Source organism: Castor canadensis, chromosome X, assembly GCF_047511655.1.
Source record: "Castor canadensis chromosome X, mCasCan1.hap1v2, whole genome shotgun sequence".
Classification (NCBI taxonomy): Eukaryota; Metazoa; Chordata; class Mammalia; order Rodentia; family Castoridae; genus Castor; species Castor canadensis.
The window spans coordinates 135,479,486-135,505,186 of NC_133405.1; the positions used below are offsets into that span (position 1 = coordinate 135,479,486).

General features: G+C 40.5%; 1 protein-coding gene across 4 annotated transcripts in view; it reads right to left on the minus strand.

Moving 5' to 3' along the window:
* The window catches only part of Wwc3 (WWC family member 3), a 114,678-nt gene that overhangs the window by 42,964 nt on the left and 46,013 nt on the right, over positions 1-25,701 (minus strand). For all 4 annotated transcript variants that reach the window (XM_020178474.2, XM_074063152.1, XM_074063151.1 and 1 more), the window contains exons 4-8: positions 19,640-19,716; positions 18,667-18,746; positions 5,955-6,084; positions 3,354-3,503; positions 410-483 (exon numbers count right to left, since the gene is read on the minus strand). In XM_020178474.2, the coding sequence (XP_020034063.2) occupies positions 410-483; positions 3,354-3,503; positions 5,955-6,084; positions 18,667-18,746; positions 19,640-19,716 (511 nt within the window). The remainder of the gene's footprint in view (positions 1-409; positions 484-3,353; positions 3,504-5,954; positions 6,085-18,666; positions 18,747-19,639; positions 19,717-25,701) is intronic.

Below are 25,701 nucleotides of genomic sequence, written 5' to 3' on the forward strand. Positions count from 1 at the left end.
GTACAATGGCTTGTACACTCAGCTTCATGCCTTTCTGCATTGACTCATGGCAGCAGAAGCTATATAGAAAGGACAGTTTGCCACTAGCCTGAGGGACAGATGCAGTCTGTGGGAGGAAAGGGAGGAAGTTTGGAACTACCTGGTATGTTAAAGAAATTACAAAGGTCTCTACTCTTAATGATTCACATCTGTGTAACTTTACAATGTCAAGAATTTCACACTCTAAGTGTACTCAGAAGTTTCCATGTGTATTAAGAAGCTACCTATAAATGAAGATCTTTGTTTTGTATTCTATCAGATACTGCTTCCCAGTAAAATGTAACCAATCACACATGGAAGTGTGCTAAACCTTTTTCCATGGAGTAAAGTAAGTGAGCAGAAGGCATGATTGTAAGAATGTGCTTCTTACCTCTTTCGGGCTTCCTCATACTGCCAATTAAGTCTTACTCGGTCTACAAGTCTTGTTTTATCATCAAAGACAAACTTTCCAGAACACAAGAGAAAAAGAAAGGAAAGATGCATTAAAAACATGTTTTCAAAATAAGAATTCATTTAAACTTTCAGCAAGAACGAAGAATATTCTTTTAACTTGTCCTTCAATTTTAATTTTTCCAAGTCCTAGAAGGGAACACTCCAAATAATATTCTGCTGCCATCTCTGGCTGGTGAGAGTTGGGAGTCAGGCTGGGAAGACTTTCTTCTCCTACAATAGGTATGGCTTTTGTTTGTTAATTAAGGAAAGTATATTTACTTGTTGTGTAATTCCAAATAACAAATTACTCTTTTTTCTTTTTTACTGAGACTGGGGTTTGAACTCAGGGCATTGCACTTGCAAAGTAGGCACTTTGTCATTTGAGCCACAGCTCCAGTTCATTTTGCTCTGGTTATTTTTGAAATGGGGGTCTCCCGTACTATTTGGCCTGGCTGGCCTTGAACCCTGATTCTCCCCATCTGAGCCTCCCAGGTATCTAGGATTACAGGTGTGAGCCACTGGTGCCAGCTTTTGAAAGAAATAGGGAATTACTTAGTATAAGTTGATACAGAGGCAAAAAATTCATCCCACTTTTTACAGTATGCTAATCCCTAATTAAATACAAAATACAGTTGGTCCTCTATCTTCATGAGTTCTACATCCAAGGATTTAACCAGTGTGGATCAAAAACATAGTTAGATTCACAATGGTTGCATCTGTACCAAACATGGACAACCTTTTTTTCATGACTGTTCCCTAAACAATATTGCATTAGGTATTGTAAATAATCTAGAGATGATTTCAAGTGTATATGAGGAAGTGTGTAGATTATGTGCAAATACCACACAATTTTTACCTAAGGGATTTAAGCATCTCTGTGAATTTTGATATCCAAGAAGTGTCCTGGAATCAATCTTTCACAGATACTGAAGGATGACTGTAATGATGATGTTCTACTAAGTCCCAAGATCTGAAGAAGACAAACTAGTTGCCTAAGGTAGGGGCAAGAAGACATCTTCTAAGGTCACAGGACATGAAAAAGAACCAAAGGTAAAAGGAAGGAAAGTGAGGTCTGGAAAAGCCTGGAACTGGAGAGTATCGCCTTAGAGTTATACTTTAAATGCTCAGAATATGATCCAAAAGTTGTGCTTAAGTATTTTCATATTGATTATGCTGAAAGTAACAGAATCCTGCACTAAACAAAAAACCTAGTTAAACCAAGATAACAGCTGTGAAGCTGCTAACCCAGAGCCAGCCCCAGTAAACTGCAGGGGCTCATAAACCATGACAATTTATAGTAGAGTAGCAGAATCAGCCACCACTCTTGACCTGACAATTTTAGAATGGCTTACTGAAATCATTAGAGAGCCTTTGATCTTATCTCTTTCTCTCAAACCAATTAAGAGCTGTAAATTCTAAATGCAACCTTATAATAAGCAGCAAGGAGTCATTTCCAGAACTTAATGAATCCTGTACTTGCTTCCTTCCTCCAAAATCTTTAGGCAAAAATGCCAAACATTTTTGACTCACAGATTCTTCTGTGTTACAGATGTTGACCATATTCTTTAAATCAAATAACATACCTCATCTAAAATGTCCAAATACACTTTTGATGACAATGAGGGTAAAAATGAAAATAGGATGTGTCCAGGACATTCAAGACATAGTCATAATTTACATTATATTCCTCTCAAAAAGGCACTATTTGCCAAAATTTCAAAATACACACTAATTATTCAAAACTCAGTTTTACACCAATAATTCTCCCTATTCTGCTTTCCTTTTATTTAACTAGGGGATTTGCATTGCGCATTCCATTGATCTTTACTACTAAGTAAAGATTACTAAATCCCTAAGAAAAAGAAGCCCTCCAAACTGCTTTCCCATTTGTTAGCAGATCAATTTCAAATTTCACTCAATAACATTATAATAGTGTGTCTTTGATTATTCACTGCCCAGTTTCAAATGATGATTCTCCTAAGTCTATTTTTGTGTCTAACTCAAGGTTTCATAATTATTAAAAGGTGTGAGGCCACACCTGTACACAACTGTAATTCCAGCTATGTAGTAGGTGTAGGTAAGAGGATCTCTGTGCAAAGCTACCCAGGGAAAAAAATCAGGAGATCCTATCTAAAAAGTCTGGGAGCATATGGCTCAAGTGGTAGAGTGGCAGCGTAGGGAGCACAAGGCCCTGAGTTTGAACCCCAGTCCCTTATAAAGGAGGGCATATGATGAGATTATTCCAAGTCTCAAACAAAACTTCTTTTAGCTCCATTTGATTCCCTGACATTCTTTTAGAAGAAGAAGACATGGCAAAAAAAACCCAGTATAACCCAAGATGGCAAAGCCATAAAGCCTTCAGAAAGAATTAGTCTAAACCAGAGAGAATTATGACCCTGGGACAAGTCCAGCCCCTTGGCTGTTTTGTAAATAAAGTTGTATTGGCACACAGCCAAGCCTGTTCTCTCACATATCACCTAGGACTGCTCCTACACTATAATGAGAGCTGAACAGTCACAGCACAGATAGCCTGGTCTGTAAAGCCTAAAATATTTACTAGCTGATCCTTTATAGAATTTTTTGCCAAGTCATGCTCTAAATAGTCATTATCTGTCAAGAGAACATTTAAACTCAATGTTCACAAGGAATCTGCCATGTTTAAGAATCCTAATTACAAGGCAATAAGCCACTCAGTTACATCCTATGCCCGTGAACCATCACAGCTGGATATGGGAGACACTCTTTTCTCTTCAAACTTAACAGCACAAAAGCCAAAATATTTAGGAAGTGAAAATGGAAAATTAAACCAAATGAGTGACAGCAACACAAAACTAACAACTCTTCTCTCTGGGCACATTTGTTTCTGCCCTGGGCAAGCATACCTCCCCCATGGCATCTGTCTGAGAGCCAGCATCACAGAACTGCTGAGGGATGCCAGAGTCACCAAGCGTGCCTGTGCTGTGAGGAAAATCTTGCAGAGAGTCGGTAATGGAGCAGCTATTCTTGAAGCTGTCAGTAAGCTTGGCCAGGCTCTGGAAGAGAACGAGACAATATCTCTGAGTGGGGATCACAAGGTTTCCTTTCCCTTTAGAAGCAGCCATCTCCTCCCTATTTGAGGTATGTAGCTCTATGACTAGAGAGTTATCCCACCCCACTTTCCATTAGCATTAGATTTAAAATGCACATTTTTCACTGCATACACTTCTAATAAAATTCTTAGTCATTTAAATCAGAGAGTGATTGAGTCCTCTTGGCAGCCCATATTAAAATAGACACCAGTTATGGTACTGCTTTTACAGTTTCTTAAACATTCGTGTCTCCTAAATAAACAAACAAAAAAATAAGCATTCCTATCCAAAATGCTAAAGTGTTTGATCAATAAATGAGTCTGACACAGATGCAGGCCACCTTGACATTTCTATAGATAAATTATAGAAGATGAAAGCTCCAGATGACGCTTACGCATTTTATATCCTGATTTTTCAGTCATAAATCTACATTGTCAGAGGTAATCTCATATGTATATTAGTCTGCCAAAAATTATAACAAATATGCATTTAGGCACATGGAATCTCTTTGTGTGGAAATTTAAGAAAAATCTGATTTTTTACCATTTATTTTAGCATCACTGCAGTCACCAGAACCAGAATGCATAAGTGTGGCAGAACTTGCATAATTGGCTCAAAATTTACACAAAGGCTTCTAGGAAGGAGCCAGTCATGCAGTCACAGAAGTTCATATAACAAAGACAAACAACCTTACTGATTTTGGTGGAAGAGAACTTTGCTCATGTTCTCCCTGGGGTTTCTCAGAGTAGGAGAGACTGTGGAGACCTCAAAGATGATAGTGGGTCTGGAAGCTTCTCCAGAAATTATATCTCCTGCCTCCATGATGAAAAATCCAAGTGAGGCAACTGGATGGCTTTTCCCAGTGATGTACACTCAGTGTGGTTTAAGCAGGGAGTCCTGCTTGATCTCATGGGACACATTATCTGTCTCTAGCATGAAATACCACTTGGTTCACCCTGGGGTGTTGGCAAGGATAACAGACATAGAATATCTTGTTCCAATGCTGCACACAGAGACCTTGGTAAATGGTAGATGCCCTCAGTGCTACCAGTGTCCCTAAAAGAAATCTAGCAATGGACCATTTATCTATCAGGACCTGGAGAGGTCATCTGAAAATACAGATTTCTGAGCCTCACCTCCAAAAATTCTAATTTAATAGGACTAGGCTGGAGCCTAGTAAACTACATTTTAACAGTCATCATGGGAACTCTCTGTGTAAGTCCTTAACCTTAGGAACCACTGCCAAGCAAAGTCACTATTTGTGCATCTCTCATTTTTGTTTATAAATCTGGGCTTTGCCTTCTACGTCCTCTGAATCTTACATTCTATAGAATCTAGACGAATGCCTGCTAGGCACTAGGTGCTCTCTTAGTGCATTTTTGCTTTCAAAAAATAAAAGCTGTAACAGACAGCAATGAATGCATTCCAGCATCAAGTATAAAGACCAGTGTGTACACATTTGCAAAAGCTCAACTTTTTCTAAAACCAATGAAAGACATAAACGTTAAGGGGCAAAAACATAGAGCACTATAAAGCTATAATGATCCCACCTATATAATTCAAATATATATTCACATTTATTCTGAATCCACATGAATGTTTGAAGGTTATGCAAGAAGAGAATAAAAGTAGTTACAAGAAGTAAAAGGACAGAGCAGTATCAAGACTTCTTACCAGCAACCTTGTGAGTTATTTTGATTAACATCAATTTATCACCCATTGTGTGGGTTGAGCTATGTCCCTCAAAAAGATATGCTCAGGTCCAATCCCCAGAACCTGTGAATGTGACCTTATTTGGAAACAGGGTTCTCACAGATGTAATCTATTGAAGATGAGGTCATACTGGATAAGTAGGCACTAATCCAATGATGGGTATGATGATAAGAAGAGGAAATTTGGACATAGAGAGAAGATAAGGCGATGTGACATTGGAGGCAGAGACTGGAGTGATATTATCTGTAAACCAAGGAACACCTGGGGCCACAGAAGCTAAGAGGGAAGGAAGAACTTAACCCACTCCCTGAGCCTTCAGAGAGAGCAGAGCCCTGCTCATATCTTGATTTTGGACTTCTAGCCTCCAGAAGAGGCAGACTAAATTCCTACTGTTCTAAGTCACTTGGTTCAGTCAGTAATTTTTTTTTTGGGTGGTATTGGGGTTTGAACTTGCTAGTCAGGTGCTCTACTACTTGAGCCATTCTGCCAGCCAGTCACTTGGTTAATGGTACTTTGTTATAACAGTCCCTAGAAAATAATATACTTATTTAAATATATACTGTAAGCATTTGTATGTAAAATATACATAAATATTATATATGAATTGCATATACAGTAAATATGTAACATATATAATAAATAAAAGACAGATGGACAAGCAGGCAGGTGGGCTGGCTCTGCAGGGGGCCTCTCAGGCCTTACCTGCATCAGGTCCCGCCGTTCCTTCTCGCCTGTACAAATGGCTTTCTTGATGGTGTGGAGCTCACTCATGATAGCCTGGGCCTCATCCAGTTTGTAGCTGGTGTGAGCACTTGACATCTTCCGATCAATCCTGGTTAAAAAAGAAAAATTAGAGTCATTCCACATGAGACCATAACACTCCTTTAAACAACAACAATAAAATCCCAAAAGCTTCATAGAAAGGTGGGCAACAATTAAAAGCAATGTTTTGTCATGGCCAGGAAAGACCCACAAAACCTTCCTACAAAAACCTAAGACTTGGCTAGTAGTTTGGCTACCTTAGCTCCATGAGCATCCTCTGCAGGGGAAGAGGTCCATGCCCTTTATTAAAAAGCCAGCAGTGAGATCACTGGGCTTGAGTAAAGGATGACATTATGCACTCCCTTTTCTGGAAGGAGGACTGAGTCTTCTTTGTTTATCCCCAGCATCCAGGTTAATGGCTAACAATATTTTTGAAAAAAGCCTATGAATGAGATTTGTGTGCAAGCAGGAGTAAATGGGAAACAGCAATAAGTAGTGAGCTTCAACAATGGTGCTTTGTGCAAAAGTTGGAAATGTTTATGTTTCCTCTGTCTCTTATTTCATTCTAGTTCTCATTTATCACTTTTTCCCCTACCTACCCCCTCCATTCTTTACTTCAATACAAACATCCATTCATCCAAAATTCCTCCCTTTCTTCCCTTCTTCCATCCCTTTCTGTCCTTCCCTCCCTCCTTTTATCTATGCATCCTTCCAGCCAACCCATGTACATCCCAGGGCTGACTCGGGGTGGTAGAAGCAGAGTACAGAACAGGACAAGACTTGGCTCCTCCTTCAGAGCAGGCAGCCTCAGAAGCACGTCCTCTGTCATGTCTCCCATACCTAAGTCTCAAGCCTTGGAAGCCCTCAGGGCTAAGGAGCTTGGGAAACATGTCCAGAGATGACATGAATTCCTTCCCTGGAAAGCAACTAGCTTGCTTTTCAAGTTATAGGCCTACCATTACACAGGTTCAGGTGCTAGTGTTTTTCCCACACATTATCCTGAAAATGTGTATCATTAACAGGCAGCCCAAGCTGCCTTGTTTTCCACCACACAAGACCCCTCCTGGCATGCTACCAAGTGGGAGTAGCATTCCAGACCTGCCACTCACTAGCTGTGGGACCCTTCCCCTTTTCCCACTTGTTTCCTGTGTCTCCTATGGAGACAGTAAAAATACCGTTCCCATAGAATGGGTGTGATATTTAAGGAGAAAATGCAAGGAAGGGGTTATTTGCAGGAGACCTGTCATGTAATGTTTGTGATGGCAAATACTATCAGGATAACGTGGAATTTACTTACTCATTGGAGAAAAAGTAAATAACTTGCCAACTCTGCTATTATATTAATAAATTCAGTGACACAACTCACAGCAAAGCTTGGCACCAGAGTTGACCAGAGCTATTAGTATCCTTGGAACAGGAGAAGAGCAAACTCAAGAAGCAGAAAACCATCCCACACATAGCAGGGCTAAATAGCATTGCTGTGATTGCCACCAACTATAATAAAACACTTATGAAGACCGATCCTATGTCCTGTCCCTAAATCCAAGCACGGTCTGACCACAGACACTTCCATAATGGGTCAGTTATAAACTTGTAGGTTCTCAAATACACATTGCCCTGTCTGTTTCTACAGAGCAAAATTCTTTAGTTATCCATTATAATAAAATATATGTATTTCTTTTTTGGAGGCAGTACTGGGGTTTGAACTCTGGGCCTTGCACTTGCAAGGCAAGCACTCCACCACTTCAGCCATACACCTCAGACCAAGGTACATGTATTTTTTAACTATAGTGTTCAACCAAAAGTTAAAATAAGTTAGCAGGAACTAGTTTGGGCTGTGGGCATGGTTTTTCTTTTTTCTCTTTTTTGTTCTCTGCTCTGTCCCTACTCTAGTTCTTTCACAACAGCTTATCCAAATGACTGAGGTAGTTAGCTTTAACTCTAGACTATCTTGGGGATTGTCATGAAATTCAGTGATAAAATATATAACAGGTTCTTCTGGGCATGGTGGCACATCCCCATAATCCCAGCACTCAGGAGGGTGAGGCAGAAGGATGGTAAGTTTGAGGCCAGATTGGATTAAAAAAACCAACACATACACATAAAATAGATTTCCCAGAACAGTATCAGCCCGCCATTTTGTGGCTACTAAAAAATGGACGTCAATAGCAAAAATGGCAGCAGTAGGCATATAAGCCCAGTACATTTTTACAACTCTTGTTTACCCCTCGAAATCAGCCTCATATCTACCAAAATGGCTGGCTTTTGCACTTACTCCTGGCACTTTACCCAGACCTTCAAGTTGAGAGCAATAGTCTGTAAAGTTTCATATTCTACTTTCTTACCTGTCACAAGTTCACAACAAAAATCAGTATCATTTACTGAAACTTTTATCACTGAATGGTGTGGGTTACAGAATGGGGAATCACCAGAAAAAAACATAACCCCCTGGATCCCTGCTATAGGTGAAACTGAGAGATTGCTGATTCAACAACCAGTTCCCAGAAAAAAGGAACCTCTTCTTATCCTACTTATTACTCGCTGATAGACATTATATAATAGTTATCATTAAATTGAACTCCATGGTCTCTGTCTGCACTTGTAAATACCCAGTGACTTGACAGTAGAGAGAATCTTGTGATAGAGAATCCTTTCAGTATGAAATTATTCAAGGACAAAGCAACACCAGGAACAGTGATTAAATTCTTTCAATCCGTGTCTGGTTCAGGAGTTTGGGATGGCAGTAAGGTCCTTGTAGACAGCTATTTGCCTCAGGCTTGGGGTGTAGCTCAATGCTAGAGCATATGATTAGCATGTGTGAGGATCTGGGTTCAATCCTCACCACCAAAAAACGAAACGAAACGAAACAAATGTCTTTTGAGAGCCATTCATCTTATAAAGATCACATAAACACCAATACAGATGATACAAGAAAATATAAAACTGGGAAAGCCCATGTGTGTTTCCATTTTAGATGCTCGAGGGAAAACCAAGAGTCTCTAATCGCTAAAGCAGAAATAAAAGGCTATACCTTTTTTTTTTTTTTTTTTGCGGTACCGGGGTTGAACTCAGGGCCTATACCTTGAGCTACTCCACCAGCCCTTGTTTGTGATGGGTTTTTTCAAGACAGGGTCTTGCAAACTATTTGCCTGGGCTGGCTTCAAACCGCAAACCTCCTGATCTCTGCCTCCTGAGTAGCTAGGATTATAGGTGTAAGCCATCGGCACAAGGCAAGGCTCTACATTTTAAAGCATTAATCCAGCCAAAAAAAGTCACCAAACTTTTCTTGCAGAAGAAATCTAGGTTTATTTATATAATAATGTTTTATATACCTCTTCTGATAAAGGGTTTTCCAATACCTCTTTTTAAATGTCAAACCACAACCCATTTAGGCTGATGAAATCTATAGAGAAGGGATATCACAATTCCAGATGAAACCCTGAAGCCAGAAGTCTGAATGTTCTCTAATAATTAATGAAAAGTGTCTCTGCTAATTGGACTTGTTGATTTTTCCAGGATAAAAACTATAGCAAGCTATCATCAGCTGACACTGACCCCCAAAGAAGAGGAGGGAGCTCTATGGCATTGAACAAAAGTTTTCAATTGCCTGGGAATGGATGCTAAATCAAATACCCTTTGACATATATCCAGGCAACATGGTTAAGGCTGCAGTTTGAGAGGCTAATATCACCCATTCCTATTTTAGACTTGAATGCTATGTATGCCTTATGGCTTTCAGCAGCTACAACACCTAGGAGGGACACTGGTAAACCCAGGAATGGAGCCAGCAGCCTCTTGAGGCACCAGGTTCTAGAAGAAATGACCACCACATCAAAAAGAACAGACTCCAATCCCATGAATGCAAGAAAACCAGCAGCAACAATATCACAGAGCATTGCACAGCCCTTTGGAGAAATAAACTGTGACTTTGAGGCCAGGGACCTGGGTTCTGACCTCAGTTCTAGCCAAATGGCTGTGAGACCTTGGAGAGGAATGAAGAAAACTGGACCAGAGGATAGCTAAAATAGCTGTTCCAAGGGTACTATGACCAGCAAGTCCAGTAGCAGAATAGGAAGCCAGGCGGGGTTCAGGGATCCCAGCCTTGTTTCCCCACAGCTGCAGGGTGCTCTGTCACAGATACTCTGGTTCCACACAAGGAGTCATGTGCAGGGAAGGAAAAGGGAAAAGTATAAAAGCTGCCAGGTACCAGTGGCTCACGCCTGTAATCCTAGCTACTCAGGAGGCAGAGATCAGGATGATTGTGATTCGAAGCCTGCCTGGGCAAATAGTTTGTGAGACCCTATCTCGAAAACACCCATCACAAAAAAAGGGCTGGTGGAGTGGCTCAAGGTGTAGGTTCTGAGTTCAAGCCCTAGTACCGCCAAAAAAAAGAGTGTAAGAGCCACTGGATAGCATAATGTCAAAGTCAGGAATCACTGAAAAACTATTAATAAAAAGTAGTTATTATTATTATATAAAACATTGTTACATGAAAAGTTGTATGTTATTATAGAAAGTTATTACTATATAAAATATACTATTTGATCATATTATGGTACAATTATATGAATATAATCTAAAAATAGTACAATATGTCAAGCTCCTGTTAGATGACAGGGTCTTGCTGCATGTTTTACATTTGGCACTTCATTTAACCCTCTCAACAGCCTTATGAGACAAACATAATCTTCTTAGACTTTATAATGAAGAAGGTGGGGATCAGAGTAGTTAACTAAGTGCCCAGGTGACAAGTTAATCTATAGCAGAGCAGGGATTCAAATCCACATGCCCTGAGTTTGAAGCCTGCACAGGATCACAGAGTATGGTGGTGCCTCTGCCCCTCCTTGCTGGTGCGATATCCACCCCACATCTCAGATCGGCCACTGGGTGTCTGGATATTATTTTTTATAAGGGCAAGTTACATTTGACAGTACTCAAACTGCTTCTATTTTTCAATCATGATCAATTATTATCTAACAAAAACTTCAAAGGGTACAAGACCTCTTTTCTCACTTCTGCAAAATTCACTTATTTGAGAGTTCCCTCTCTTTTTAAAAATTCCTAATAGAACTCCAAATTCAGATGATGTACTCAATGATTTGTTATTTTCTAAAACATCAATGTGTTTCATCTCATAAAGAAAATCATAACATCTATGACTGCCAAAGAATTGTCTTATTCTACTTTTAATTTTAATTAAGAGTGCAAATCGGTGTTCATACAGCACACTGCAGATAAAAGTGATAGAAAAGCAATCATTTCTCAGAAAAAATAAAAAGGCAATACTAATAAGGACATGAGTTATTGTACAGTATGGAAAAAATTCAATTTACATTCAACTGCCCTTACTTTTCCACCCTCTACATTTTGCACATAGCTTCAGGGAAGCTGAGTGACTTGCTGAAGGTCATGGAGCCAGAAAGAGAGACAGCAAGGAGCCCAGCTGAGAGCCCTCAGGCAAGCATTCATCCTCTTCATCACTGGTTTAGCAACACATTCAAAGTCAAGGACTCCAAATACCCCACTATATAAAAGCTGAAGATTACCCCCACAGCAGTCAAATGTCATCCCAAAGTAAACTGGGGCTCTTTATGGTTTGCTTCTGAAGAGGCAGGTCAAAGAGAAATGGAGGAAAAGATACAGCTTCTGATAAGGAACCTTGTACAGTCAAAAAAGGCATGTCAGAGATGTTTATCATCAATCTCTACCTCCTGTTGCCCCAAGGGTTCCATTTTTGTTGTTCAGTTGAAGATATCGGGAGAATTGTACCAGTAAAAACAAGAGTAAAACCAACACCTTCTTAGAGAAAAGGGCTGCCAGGCTGCTAAAGCTGTTCCATGTTAATATCACAAATTACAGCCAAAAAGAATGGACAGTTTTGCTACCATTTCTACCTTTTACATCAGCAACTCTGGTGAAGGCCTCGGGGGGGGGGTACCTTGGGAAGCTTCTGATAGTCTTCTGTCAAAGTAGGTCCTGTGTGGAACACTAGGCCTGTCCCATAACCAGGAACAATACTCTTTGTTTCCACTCCCATCTCTGTAAGTCTTACTGTTACCTAAGCACTGCTGGGGTTGCTGCTTGTGCCATACTTTATGTGCTCGTTAGCAGGATAGTGTCAAGGTACACCTTCTCCAACTGTGGAAAAATCCCATTCTCCTCCAAAACTACCAGAACATGCTTAGATCTCCTACCTAGTAAAGTCTCCCTGTGTTGCTGAATGCTTGGAAGTCTATGGTCATTTTTACTTAAGAAGACAAGTGGGTGTGACTCCATCTATCCCATACCAACAGGGAAGTAAGTTCCTCAAGCAATTGCAAGACTTGAAGCCAAGAGGCTCACCTGTTGGCTAAGAATGGACTTGGTAGAAATTAGCTATTGGAACAATTGGTGGATACCCCTTTCTGTGATTTGAATAGCAGTCCTAAGTAACATGAGTTCTTAAATCCTGGGCTAAAACATAATACCACACAAAATGTGCAAGAGAAAAGAATGCTAGGGGTAGTTAATAAGAAAGTGACCAGGTCAATGTGCACAGACCTCCCGGAGAGCCTACCCACCCAGGTAAACTTTTTGACTAAGGATGACCTATTCTTGCTCAGAGGGTCCCAGCAGCCAAGCATGAAGTGAACTATGTGACAGATACCAGTGGCAGGAGCAGTGACATCAGCTGCTGCCACAGCACCTAGGCTACTGTCAATTCCTTCCGCTGAGTCCTGCCCTAGGCCAGGAACCATCTGGATCCTCCGGATGGCGCAGAGAACAAGCTAAAAGCCCTTATTCTATGCAGTGTCATTCAAGTCAATAGATGGACAAGAAAAAATAAATAGTTAGGTCAGGTAGTGACCAAGGTTTTAAACAAAATAAGTCAAGTTTGGGGACAGCACGTGATGGAGAAAGTACCTCTTTAAATAGCATGGTCAATCAAGGATCTCAGCAAGACACAACACTTGCCCAGAGACCCAGGGAAGGGAGAGAGGAATTTGGAGAAAAGAGCACTGCAGGCACAGGAGCCACAAGTGCTAATGGTAAAGGCAGGATGACCCCAGCAGTCTGGGTAGCCAGCAGTGGGCAGGGTGGCTGGCACTAAGTGAGGCTGAAACTAGTGGGAAATGGGCCAAGAAGCCAACTCATGTGGAGTCTGGCTTGTATGGTAGGGGAGAGAGAAGGCCACAAGAGGATCACAAGCACAGGAAACATTTGAAAGAATCCCTGTGGTTACCTCGTGAGAATGTGAGTCATAATAGCAGTCATGGTAGAATCTGTGAAACAGATCAGGGTCAAAGGTGTGGAACTATGACCCCATGACCAATGGGGTCAGGGAAACATTATGGCCGCTGCACCAGCACTAGGGGACATTATAGTTGTCGTGCCAGAAAAAGGCTTCAATGTCACATAAGCTTGGGAAACAAAGGGTGAAGCTATTCTGCAGGACAGCTCAGAAGCTAACACGAGGTACATTCCAGATCTCCAGTAGGGAATTACAAACTGGCATCTCCCCATACCAATGGGCATGCTCAACCCATTGTTATGGATCACCTGTTTGGGAAGCACTGCATATAATCTAGCTCTGCATCCTTCCATTTGCCTCTAGACATTTAGCAATGAGTCACATTAAGGGAATTTTTTTTAATTAAGCTTCAGTAACTTGAGGGTAACAGAGTCCAGTAGATATTTCACAGGAAAAGCTCGCTTTTTCTTAAAACTTTGCTACAAGTGATGCTTCTATTTTCTTAAGACTTTTATAGAGGACCTCAAGAGAAATGTAAATGAATACCATACTAAGAGGCTATCTTTCACCAATGGGCCGGGCAAAAATGCCAACGCTTGTCAATACATCTTGTTGGCAAAGTCAAGGAAAGCAAGAACACTCATATGTCAGAGGTAGGAAGGCAAAATGGTGCAACCCCTAGAGGGGAGAATTTGGAAATGTCTAATAATTTGACAAATGCATTCACCCTTTGACCCAGCTAGCCCACTTTCAGGAACTTGTCCCAAAAGATCTAGAAGCACACGAGGCAAAAAAATGAATGGGAAAAATACTTCGATGCAGCAGGCCAAAAAAGTCAGAACTCACTGAAAATCTTCATAGCACAAAAAAAGACAACCAGAGTACATGCTTCTGGATGGAAGTAATGCTACCACCTACAAAACATTCATACTGAAGAAAAAAAGAAAGGAAAAGGAAAATAAACTTGAATTTGAACCAGCTTCTTGAACTAATTAATCTGTGTGCATGAATAACAGGAGATAAGAGAACATGTTGGGTAATGCCCTGAGAATTCAAGCAGCAAAATCCGCTATCAGGGAAATTCTATGGAACGAGAAAATTACATTCTTCAACAAATGGGTTATCAGGAAAACAAAAAAGAGGAGGACCAGAGATGAAGACTTAAGAAATGCATTAACCAAACGCACTGCATTGGGTGTTATTAGAATCTGGTCCCAAACTGAGAGGAGATGCAGGAAAGTTTGCTAGAGAGAGATGTCTAATGATTGGGATATTGGTACTATAGTAATGCTTCCAAAAGAAGAACACACTTTAGGAGAGATATGTATCAATTAAATATGATTCTTGGATTTGCTTCAATAAGGGACTGAGAGCTTAGTGAATGAGACAGGGCCACAGATGAGTAAGATCGGCCATTGTGTGGTTAGAATGGGGTGAGGGGAACAGGAGGGTTTCATTATACTATTTTCTCCACTTTTATATTTGACATTTTCCAACATTGGAAATTTATACACACACACACACACACACACACACTCTCTCTCTCTCTCTCTAGATACACACATACAATATATTCTAACATTAATCCAGAGAATGTATCCATGGCCAGCTCCCCTCCGCAGATATTAACAACATATACAGATATTTTTAAAAATACAAAAGGTTCTTTTTTCCTCACTTGGACTCAAGCATAATGATGAATTTCCTTGCTAGCCAGGAAATTCACCAAGATAAACAAGTCAAGTTTAAAATGGTATAAGCAGCCAAAGTCCTGGTGAGGTGCTCTGGAAATTAATACACTGGAGATTCTGGAAGCAAGAACAGCAAAAAGTTCTAGAGAAAAATCTAGGGCCACTAACTTAAATCAATACTGGAAGTAAAATCAGAGAAGCTTCACCTTTATGTATAACACCTCACGTGCTATCTGTACTTATAGTCAAGATTTCAGTTAATGTGTGGTAATTGTATCTCAATAAATGATAAATATAAATTTGCATGACTTGATCAAAACGTAAATACCCAACCTTCAATACCAGAAAAATAATGGGGCCATGAAAATCTCATAGCCTGTGGAACTGAGGAAAAGGCTATCAGATTATTTTTCACTTATAAAGAATTTTAAGAGTGGCGTAAGTGTCTGTGTTTTCTCTTTCTCCTGAAAGGCTGAGTCAGAGAACATAGTGACAACAAAGCTTCAAATAGAGTGGCAGTGTGCTGAGGAAGTCAGAGCTAGCTAGGTGAGCTCTGTGCAAGGCCTCTGTGCATGGCCTCCATGCAAGGCCGCCTGGCCCCTTGGCGGGGGCACAGGGTGGACCCCTCAGGACCAAGGCCAGGTCCACAGCCTTCCCTGCCACTCCTCTGCCTCCCCAGAGAAGGCGGGTGTCCCCATAAGCTCTGGCAGGCAAGAAGAGCCTCCCTTGGCAAAAGGCAAGTTTACAATCACTACTCCCAAGCGTGGGATCTTGCTAACAAAAGCAGACAAAAAATACAAACAACACCGTCCTTCTCTCTTCCAGAAGCACAACTCACATTCCGTGTTGGCTGCAGGCATGAAGTTAACCCTCTCCCTGTACTGGTCCCAACCTCCCTAATACACACCCAGAAAAACAAAAGCCTCCTCTTTCAATCCTTGAAACAACTGCAACCACACCAAGATGGATTTACTTCCCAGCAAGGCCAAGGGCAAGGCAGTTTCCTTGGTCCCCAACACATTTTATATTCTAGGTTATTCAGTCTTAAGCTCACATTGCAATAGAACCTTTGTCTTAAAACGGGGAAACAGAGCTGTCCAGACTGACAGAGCACAGGCAAAGGAGCAGGCACTGAGCCTGGCAAGCCTGCTGGGAAGAGCATAGGGCTTGGCTCCCTGTGAGGCTCCAGTCTCAGACTCTTCCAGAGCCCCAGTCACCTTCCTCAGAGCTTCTGCAAGTAAGAATGTGATAGACCTCAACTTCTAGCACACACATGCCTACCATTAAAGTAACCAATTATCTATCCATAGAAGCTGTAGAGTAGTGAAAGAAAGCTACAGTAGGACCCAATGAGAGCTAAAAATTAACCTCCAATTCAACTAGAGAGTCTAGCAACTTCTAGTGATTTATCAAATCAAATTACTTGCTTGTTCTTATTCTTCTTCCATCCTTTTAGCAGAAGTGACACAGGATGACAGAGCCACAACACACACAGAAGCATCCTAGGAGCCAGAACATCTGGAGACTAGCTGGACTTCAGGGGTAAAATCAGAGCCTGTATCAGTGCATTAGGAAGCACTTAGCAAGTGGACTAAACAAGCAACAACACCAGTAGCTGGTAACAGTACTGGAGAAGCAGATTGATTTGCTTAAGACAAAACTTAAACATAAAAAACTTGGGCTGACAGAGTGGCTCAAGTGGTAACAGCGCCTGCCTAGCAAACGTGAGGCCCTAAATTCAAATCCCAGTGTACAAATCAACTAGAGCTTATTAAAAGAATCTCAGATTGTAGATCCTAAACACAAGATAGTACACACAAATACTGCTGAGTAATAGAAAAAGCAAAGAGCAGACAATGACTTGAAAAGAACTCAGATTATACTATGCTAATGGGCTTATCAAAACTCACCTGCAGGGGGCATGGCAGTGTTTCTGAATAAACTGTCAACATTTAACAATCGTGGGAGTGAGGGCCAGAGAAAACCAAGCCTCTTTAAGTAGGACCCAGTTCACCTTTCTTTTGTGTCTTCTCTGGTGCCTAGATGACCTTAATCTAAAAGGACACACAAAGGAATTCTGACTGACTTAAGAAAGTCAATCCCAACCTAGTGTTCAACAACATGCCTAGTTCTTGCACTTTACACAAGACTGAGATAACTGCACTTGTCAAACATTCATCTATTATCTCCCCGTAAAAAGCAACACTGCAGCCATATCTGGAACAGTGCTACTGAGTCTGTACCTAGGACACAAAGCATGCCATGCTGCTGCCCACCTTTGTCAACCACAGCAATCATTGCAGGTTCCTGCCTTTATTGAAGGCTGACTAGGTAGCAGACATTGATACTACCCTCTGGAAAATCATCACTGTTATAGACTGTGTGTTTGTGTCCCCTCCAGCTTCTTAGGTTGAAGCCCTATCCCCTAATGAGAGAGAATCCGGAGATGGAGCTTTTGAGAGCGATTAGGTTGACATGAAGTCAGAGGGTAAGATCTCACTGATGAGATTAGTGCTCTCCAAGGGAAGGGAGGCCAGAGTACTTGCATATTCTCTTTCTTTCTCTCTCTCTCTCTCTCTCTCTCTCTTTTTCTCCCTCCCTCTTTCCCTCCCTCCCTCCTTCCCTCCCGTTTGCAAGTCAAGAATCAGGCCCTCACTAGGAATAAAGTCTTGGACTGTGAAATAAATGTCTGATGTTCAAGCCACCCAGTCTTCATGTGGAATGGATGAAGACACTCACCATTTTCAGATATATAAGAAATTAGGCACAGAAAGTGTGTAGCATATGCCCAGGTTCAGCCAGTGAAGGCAGTCTCTGAATCAAGAGAAAAGGACTCCCAGCCAACAAGCCCACAACAACTTTTCTCAGAAAAATCAATGTTTTTCATATCAATGCCACCACCATTTGTAAAATAACAACTTTTATTCATTTAATTGTAAAAACATGAATACCTGTCGATGAGACTGTCCAACATCACTTCCTGTGATGATGGAAATCTATTGCCTGTGCTGCCTAGGAAGTAGCCGCTACCTCAGTGGTTCTCAACTAGGGACATTAGAGAATGTCTGGAGGCATTTTCAGTTGTCACAATGGGGGTTTGGGTGCGACTAGCACCTAGTGGGAAGGGGCCAGGGATGTTGCCCAACTTCCTATAGTGTACAGGACTTCCTCCACAAAGTTTATCTGGTCTAAAATGTCACTGGTATCATGATAAAGAAAATTCACACTAGCCACATGTGACCACTGAGCACTTTGGATGTGGCTACTGAGACTGAGGAACTAAATTTTAATTAATTTAAGTTTAAATTTTAGAATGAAAAATTTTAAGAAAATAAAACGAAACCCGAAATTAAATGTAAGTGGTTGCTGGCAGAATGGCTCAAGTGGCTCCTACCTAACAAGCATGAGGCCTTAATGAACCCCAGAATCATCAAAAAATAAACAAATAAATGTAAATGGTTATCTGTATCTTAGACACTATATCTACAGAGTAGTGCATAAATAAATAAAATAAAGTAGATGTCTTGTTTCACAAGCATTTCCATTTAAAGGAATAAAGTATCTTTAAGAAAAAGAGAAACTCTGCTGTTTAGGATTGGAAATAAGAAACATAAGTAAAGGCATAAAAGTGAAGGTCATAGGCTTTTGGATACATGTTCAGATACCAAACATGTCAGAACACGAGGAAGTCACAGGCAAATGCTCCCATCTACACATTCAGGCGACTCACTCTTGCAGGGTCTCCACGCCCTTTTCTTTGTACTGCAGCTCCTGCTTCATCTGGGTCAGCTCTCGTTTTAATCTGGAAAGCTAAAGACAAATTACATTTTTTTCTAAAAACAAGCTATGAAAAATTATTCCTACAGTTGTTATTTGCCATGTCATCTAAGTTCCTATTTAGCTCACAATTCCATGGGTATCTATTCTCTCCATGAACTCCTATTCACACACTTGTAAAACCGCCACTCTAGAAAAACCACCTTGCTTAGACTCAAGAATCCCCAATCATGACAGGTACATATCCAAATGGGGAACTGGTAACTATTTTTTTCAAGGTAATGATTAACACATCACAATTAGCAAGCTTATGATTCTGTCATCTTTCCTTCTACTTACTACTCATCAATCCCACCTAGGAAACAATCTCTAAAAGCAAGGTCTACCTGAAACTTAATCTCTTGGTACATTTCTTTAAACAGATTTCAAAATCCACCGCATTTTCTGAGCTATGCTCAGCACAAGTGTGACCCTTCCCAGACACCCAAGGAGACAAGGGTCTGAAGAGACAACACGAAGTGACACTTGAAGAATCCAGGTGTCACAAGGAAAGGAGCACCAGAACCCTTCTGGTCAAGCACTATTACAGAACCCAGCCATCTAGGACTAGGGAAAACAGTAGCTGCCACAGTCAAGGTCAGCACCCTGCTAGTACAGGGAAGCAGCCCCATGACACTGGGTCCCGATGTCATTAAGTCCAGTCTATGAAACATGTCAGATAAGCTATGGCTTTAAAATGAAACTTTTTCCTTACTGGAAAAAAGTGAAAAGCAAAACAAAATATAATAACAATAATTAATGAAATCGAAATCTTACTAAAATCTAAGTGTTAGTCATGCTAATGACCACAAAATGAACCATGATAAGTAACGTTACATAAAAATATGTATGGGGCTTCTAGGTGTAAGAACACTGGTTTTACTCACCCTATCCCGACGACTTGCTATTTCTGCTTTAATCTGATGTGGGTCATACTTTGTATTTGTTGAATATCCAGAGAAGGCTAAACAAAAGGAAAATATTTTATAATGGATTCTTTAAAATAAATAAATGCACATAAAAACTTCCAGTTTACCATATTAAATAATTAATTCTAAATCTCAGATTTATAAATGGATTCTGACCATTGCCTTATTCACCGATGACACTAATATCATTTAAATGAAAATGAATGCTTGAGTGACAGGGTAAGTGTGAGTCATTTGAAATGAATGCAGTTAAGAGTAACTGTGCACAAGATGACCATGAAGACTGGGGGGAGGCAGGTGCCAGTAGCTCACCCCTACAATACTAGTTAATTGGGAGGTTGAGATCAGGAAGATCGCTGTTCAAGGCCAGCCCAGACAAATAGTTCCCAAGACCCCCATTTCCAAAATAACCAGAGCAAAATGAACTGGAGGTGTGACTCAAGCAGTAAGAGCGTCTGCTTTGCAAGCAGTAAGTCATGAGTTTATACATAGCCTAGTCCCACCCTCCTCCCAAAATTAACATTTCATAACATCAAATCCCCTTGATGTTCATATTTTTGCACCAGGATTTTCTACATAATTCCACATAAGAAAAATATATGGCTGTAGGTAAATCAAAACTGTTTACTTATACTACAAATCTACTAGGGTTAAAAACTATACACACAAAAGGGGGAAATGATTATGGTATGGAAAACTATTCTTATTATGTGCATGGCACCTGTAGTATGAACCCATTTATACTTTCTTTTCCAGTACACACATGGAAGAGACTGAAGGATAGAACTCAAAGATTAACTGTAATTATTTTCTGTGGCTGCATTGCAAGAGGTTTTAGCTTTATTTTCTTCAAATCTATATTCTCCAGTTAAATAATTTTTGACAGGAAAGAAAAAAAAGTAATTAAGAATTTAAAAATTAAAAAGGTAACTTTCTAGTTGTGTCAGTATCTAGTACCATGTCAGTGTAGCAAGCTTAAAGAAAGCTGTGCCCTCAAGTTGCTTGCTCCCCAGAAACTGAAGTGAAGCACTCATACTTTTTCACTAAGTTTGTTTGGCTGAAATACACCACATAACTCAATGCTTTCTTAAACAGTGCAGTGCACATGATTTAAACTCTTTTTACAGACACAGAATCAGTAGTATGAATAGCCAATACTTGGGGTGAATAAGCTCCACAAAGCTGCTTATATGCACAGCACACTGCCAATTTCTGTCCACACAGAGAGCTGAAAGCCTTTTCCCATGTTCCAGCAGCCAAAGAAGTCAATGGCTGTTTCTCATTTCTACCATCCTTTGTACCTCTCTGCACTCTTTTTCTTGACGTCTGAAGCCATGGGCCTTTTTGTACTACAGCAACTTGACTTCTATTTCTTGGTTCCTTTGCCTTCATCTATGAGTCACCCCCACACTGGGATCATCAGCCTCCTTCCTGATGATTGTCCTTAATATCACCTGCTCAGAAGACCCATCTGTAAGACCAGCACCCATTTCTTTTACTTCTTAGATGTGGGTACCCAAGGTTGACTGTCACACAATCAACTTAGATGCTTACAACTAGAATTTAATTCAAAATCCTTTCTTGACTTTATATTGGAAAGGATGGCTCAAAACCATTATGTAGTTTATATAGCAATATCATTTAAAACCCCAGTTAGAATCATATCCAAAGTTAATTTGAGCAGTTTGGATCCTCCATTTTAAAAAACAGCGCTATGTAAAATCTACTATTTAAGCCTATTCAGTCAGAACTTCAAACTGAATGTACTAGAAACAAGTATCTAGAAGACCTAAGTGTTTGCCAGCTTAATCTCAAATTTTCTTATACTTAGAATTGTGATCGCTCAAAGACATAGATTAAAATATTTTTAAAACAGAATTCTTGGGCCGGGGACGTAGCTCATTGGTACAACACTTTGCCTAACATGCTTGAAGCCCTGTGTTCAATCTCCAACACCATACACACACACACACACAAAATTCTTTCTTAAATGAGAATGCCTATTTCCAAATCCTGCAGCTTTAATCTTGCCTAATGAAAGTGACACCTCAAACAATAACCTTAAAAGGCAGAAATCATTCATAGAATATCTCCATATTAAACTCCCAGGACTTAAGTCTCCCAGACCTGAGCATGAAGACCTTCCACTCTAGAGGGAGCAATTTGCAAATGAGGCAAAGGTCTGTATCCTCCCTTACGTGAGTGTTAAACTTGTCAATTTAACAGTCAGAAGGACAATGCCAACAGTTATCACCTGGGATCTTTCCCATTAAGGGTAAAAGTAACCCCACCACCAAAGTTCAAAAGTTAACTTCAATGTTAAACATCAGTAACGATAACTGTAAATCATCACCAGTATCTGTGGTGAATAAACTCCAGGAAACATTTTCTGCTTGTGCAATTTCATAGAGAAAATTAGCAGAGACTTGAATAACACATGAGAGGTGTGGTGGATACTGCTGGGTATCTACACAGTAACCCTTCACATATCTCCCTAAGTAATAGAACCCAGATCCTGACCTGTAGCCACCTCTCACCGAGGAGACTCAGTATATACTCAGTTCTAGAAGGAGAGCTTGATGGAACAAAAACACTATGAAGCCATGAAATCCCTCATGGAGAACCCCACCCAACCTCCAAAGGACTCTGTTATGTGACAGTGAATTTCCTATTTGTCTAGGCCTGTGGGAGTCAGTCTTCTACTACTTACAGTTGAAGAGATCTTAAAGGTAGATTTTACTGAGACCACACAAGTTACCTTTGCTACATATGGCCTCTAAAAATGGGAAATTCCATGTCTGGGATGAGGGAAAAGGCAATTCAAGTACCTAAGACTGTAAATATATTTTATCCCCAAATGTTAACAATAGTTGTGAACACTGGTATAACTTCTAATAGTATAATTCAATTCATAAGTAAAAATTTCAGTTCCTAGAATCTGGCATGAGTCTAACAGAACAATTTACAGAGTCCAAGGAACCACTAGGGCTCCAGACCCCTTTTAACAGCATACACTTCACAACATTTATACAAAGAACTACCTTCCTCTGTGAAGCATGTCTCCAATCTCAAGGTTTATAATGAAGAGCAGACTTCCACCTCAGAAGCTTTCTTTTCTCTTGAGAGTTGAGTGTGCAGAGTTGCTAACTAGCTCAAGGAGTCTGCCCAGGCATATAATATTGCTTTGCATATATAATAATAAGGGTACAGCTTAGCTGGACCACAACAATGTAAATTATTAGACCTTGCTATTATATGGTGCCTTTCACATGTATTTCATCTATTCTCATAAAATCTTTGTGGAAGGGAGATGATTATTATGTTTCTTTACTTTGTAGATTAAAAGACTCAGTTTGCAGTGACTTGACCTACAAGTATGCCATCATTCATGGAAGTATTCATGTCTAGGTCTTGGGCTCCTAGGGGATTATCTCTGCTACAGCCTTCAAGATTGAAACTTGCCAGTTAATTCGTGTGAAAAATGCTGTGTGATCTGTTTTTCTCCTGCCTGCTCCAACATGCTTGTGTGAGGGAAAACAAAAGGCTGAGAGGATTGCCTGCAGCCCTTATCCTAACCCAGACAGCAGATGAGAAACCCTTTAGCAGAGCTGATGGAAGATAGTCTGAGTGGGATGGGCTTGGAGCCTCAGAAAGAATGTTGGCAGAACTGATAGCTGATAAGGTCAAGCTTCTGCCACCACCTGACCCAAGAATCCAGAGTGAGTCAGCACTTTCTCACCAAAGATAAGGCTGGCTCTTTCACAGGCACCAAAAGACACTTTAGGTGTCTCACTCCTGGAGCCATGATAACAGTCATATTCCAGCTACTAGAAGGGACATTCACAGTTAATCTAGACCACTGGACCTCACCTGGGGTGTTTTAAAGACACAAACAACAAAAATATCAGGCATCATCCAATGCTAATTAAATCAAAGTCCCTTGAATTGGGGCCCAGGCAGTAGTAGTTTGTAAAGGCCCTCCAGGAGATTTGAACTTGCAGTCAGGGTTGAGAATCACTGGTGTAGACCCTGGGTTGGAAACTTCTTCTGAAAAGAGGAAGACAGTAATATTTGGCTCTGTGGACCATACCATCTGTCTCAAATAATCAGTTCTGCTATTGTAGCTACCATAGACAATAGTGAGTGAATGGCCATGGCTGTGTTTCAAGAAAACTTTATTTGCAAACACCTACACCGATAGGATTCAGCCTGTGGACCTAATGTAGTTTGCAGGCCTGTGGTTCAGATGGTAATTCTATGCCACATAAGAATTTTTTCCAAAAGATTCTGCAAATGGTCATAGTTAATCGAATATATGCAGAGGCTAGAGTTTCTCAAGAATGAAGGAGTAACTCCAGAAAGAAGTTTCTAAGATAATGAATGCATTTAGTGGTAAAAGGAAGGCAAACAGAAGAACATGTTCCAATGAAAAATGTAGGAGAGAACTCTACAAAATGGAGCTGTAAAGAAAAAACTGGGTGTGTCACTGAATGTGTCCACTGTGGGTCAGATTCATCCCAGTGCTCTATAAAGCATAAAATAGGACTGGGTACCAGGCAGTGAGCTCGGGGGCTCACAGAAATAAATGAGAGTTGGGATCTTGGTTCCTGCAGCCATGTGTGTTCTAATCTGGCAGAACATTTGAATTTGTTTTTTAACCAGGAACAAAAGGAGTCAAGGCTTGGATATTCTTAGATACCAGATGGGCCAACATTGACACAAAATCTTTCCTTTCAAATGAATGGAGTTTTAGTCTTGTGATTTCCATAGCTCAGAGGGAACTCTGTGAAGGGTGTGGATGAGATGCACTTCCCTTCCTGCAGTCCTCCCCACACCCTTCTTTTCCAACGTTAGAAAGGGCTAGTCTAGGTTCATTACTATGTTCATCATTATTGCCTCATTTTCCTCTTCAATCGGCCATTAGGGATAAATTGTGTTCCCAACATTTAGGATATAATGACGGCAGGTACTCAGGTACTAAATAAGTATGTGTCCAAATAATGAATGAATAGCTTAGTGATCCTATGTGGGACCCAAGAAAGTCAAGAAGTAGAAAGTGTTCTGTCTTTCACTTGTCCCCTGTATTGTTACATGACTGTCAGATAACTTGTCAATTTATAACCAGTCTTTGTTTTCAGATAATAGGAAATGGGGGATAGGGGGTGCAAGTGTTCCAAAAATACAATCAGCTCTTTGGAACTGCTTCTTTCTTGTCTAGGAAATACTGTAGAAAAACAAAGGCAACAAATTAACAGATTTGGGTTCAAATCCAAATTGTATCATTTCCTGGATACATAACCTTGAAGAAGTAATTTAGCATCACTGATACCCAGTTTCTCAAGAGAACAAGGAAGATAACAGTATGTGCTTCACAATACATTAACCATAACTATGCATAGGAAACACTAGCTTATTGAATATTGTTTCCTTTTTCTTCAAGTTATTACCGATGAAGGAAGTAATAGGAACTAAATTCAGATGATATTCAGTTCCCATTACCAGAACAAGGAGTGCTTGAGATGACTAGCTGGCACTGAGAGAGATCCCGTGTGGCTGACTAGAACCAGGTGTGCTATGCTCCTAATGTGGGCCCAGTCCCTCTGGCATGGCCATACAAGCCATCTGTTAGATCACAGCAACTCAAGCCAACAGGATCACTGCACTGAACTTTACCCTGTGGCCAGAAAGAATTAATTTGAGTCATGACTAGCAGGGTTTTCCTCATTGTAATCAGTAGCTCAAGTTAAACAGCAGACTGAAAGGGCCTAGTGGAAACCCTAGAGACAGCAGCAACTTGATAAACCACTTGGATTAACTCCTAGATTCCATTCATAGCTGACTTTTTCCCTTGTGAGCTGATAGGCTCCAGGAAGCTCCACTGGCATCTCCAGCCCTTTCATGAAAACAGACATGCCAAATTCTGGCCTCCAAGGCAACCTACTCAAGGGGAAGAAGGGACTGTGAGTACATGGAGACTTCTAGCAAGCCAGGCAATGGCATGTGATGAGCATGTTAGAATC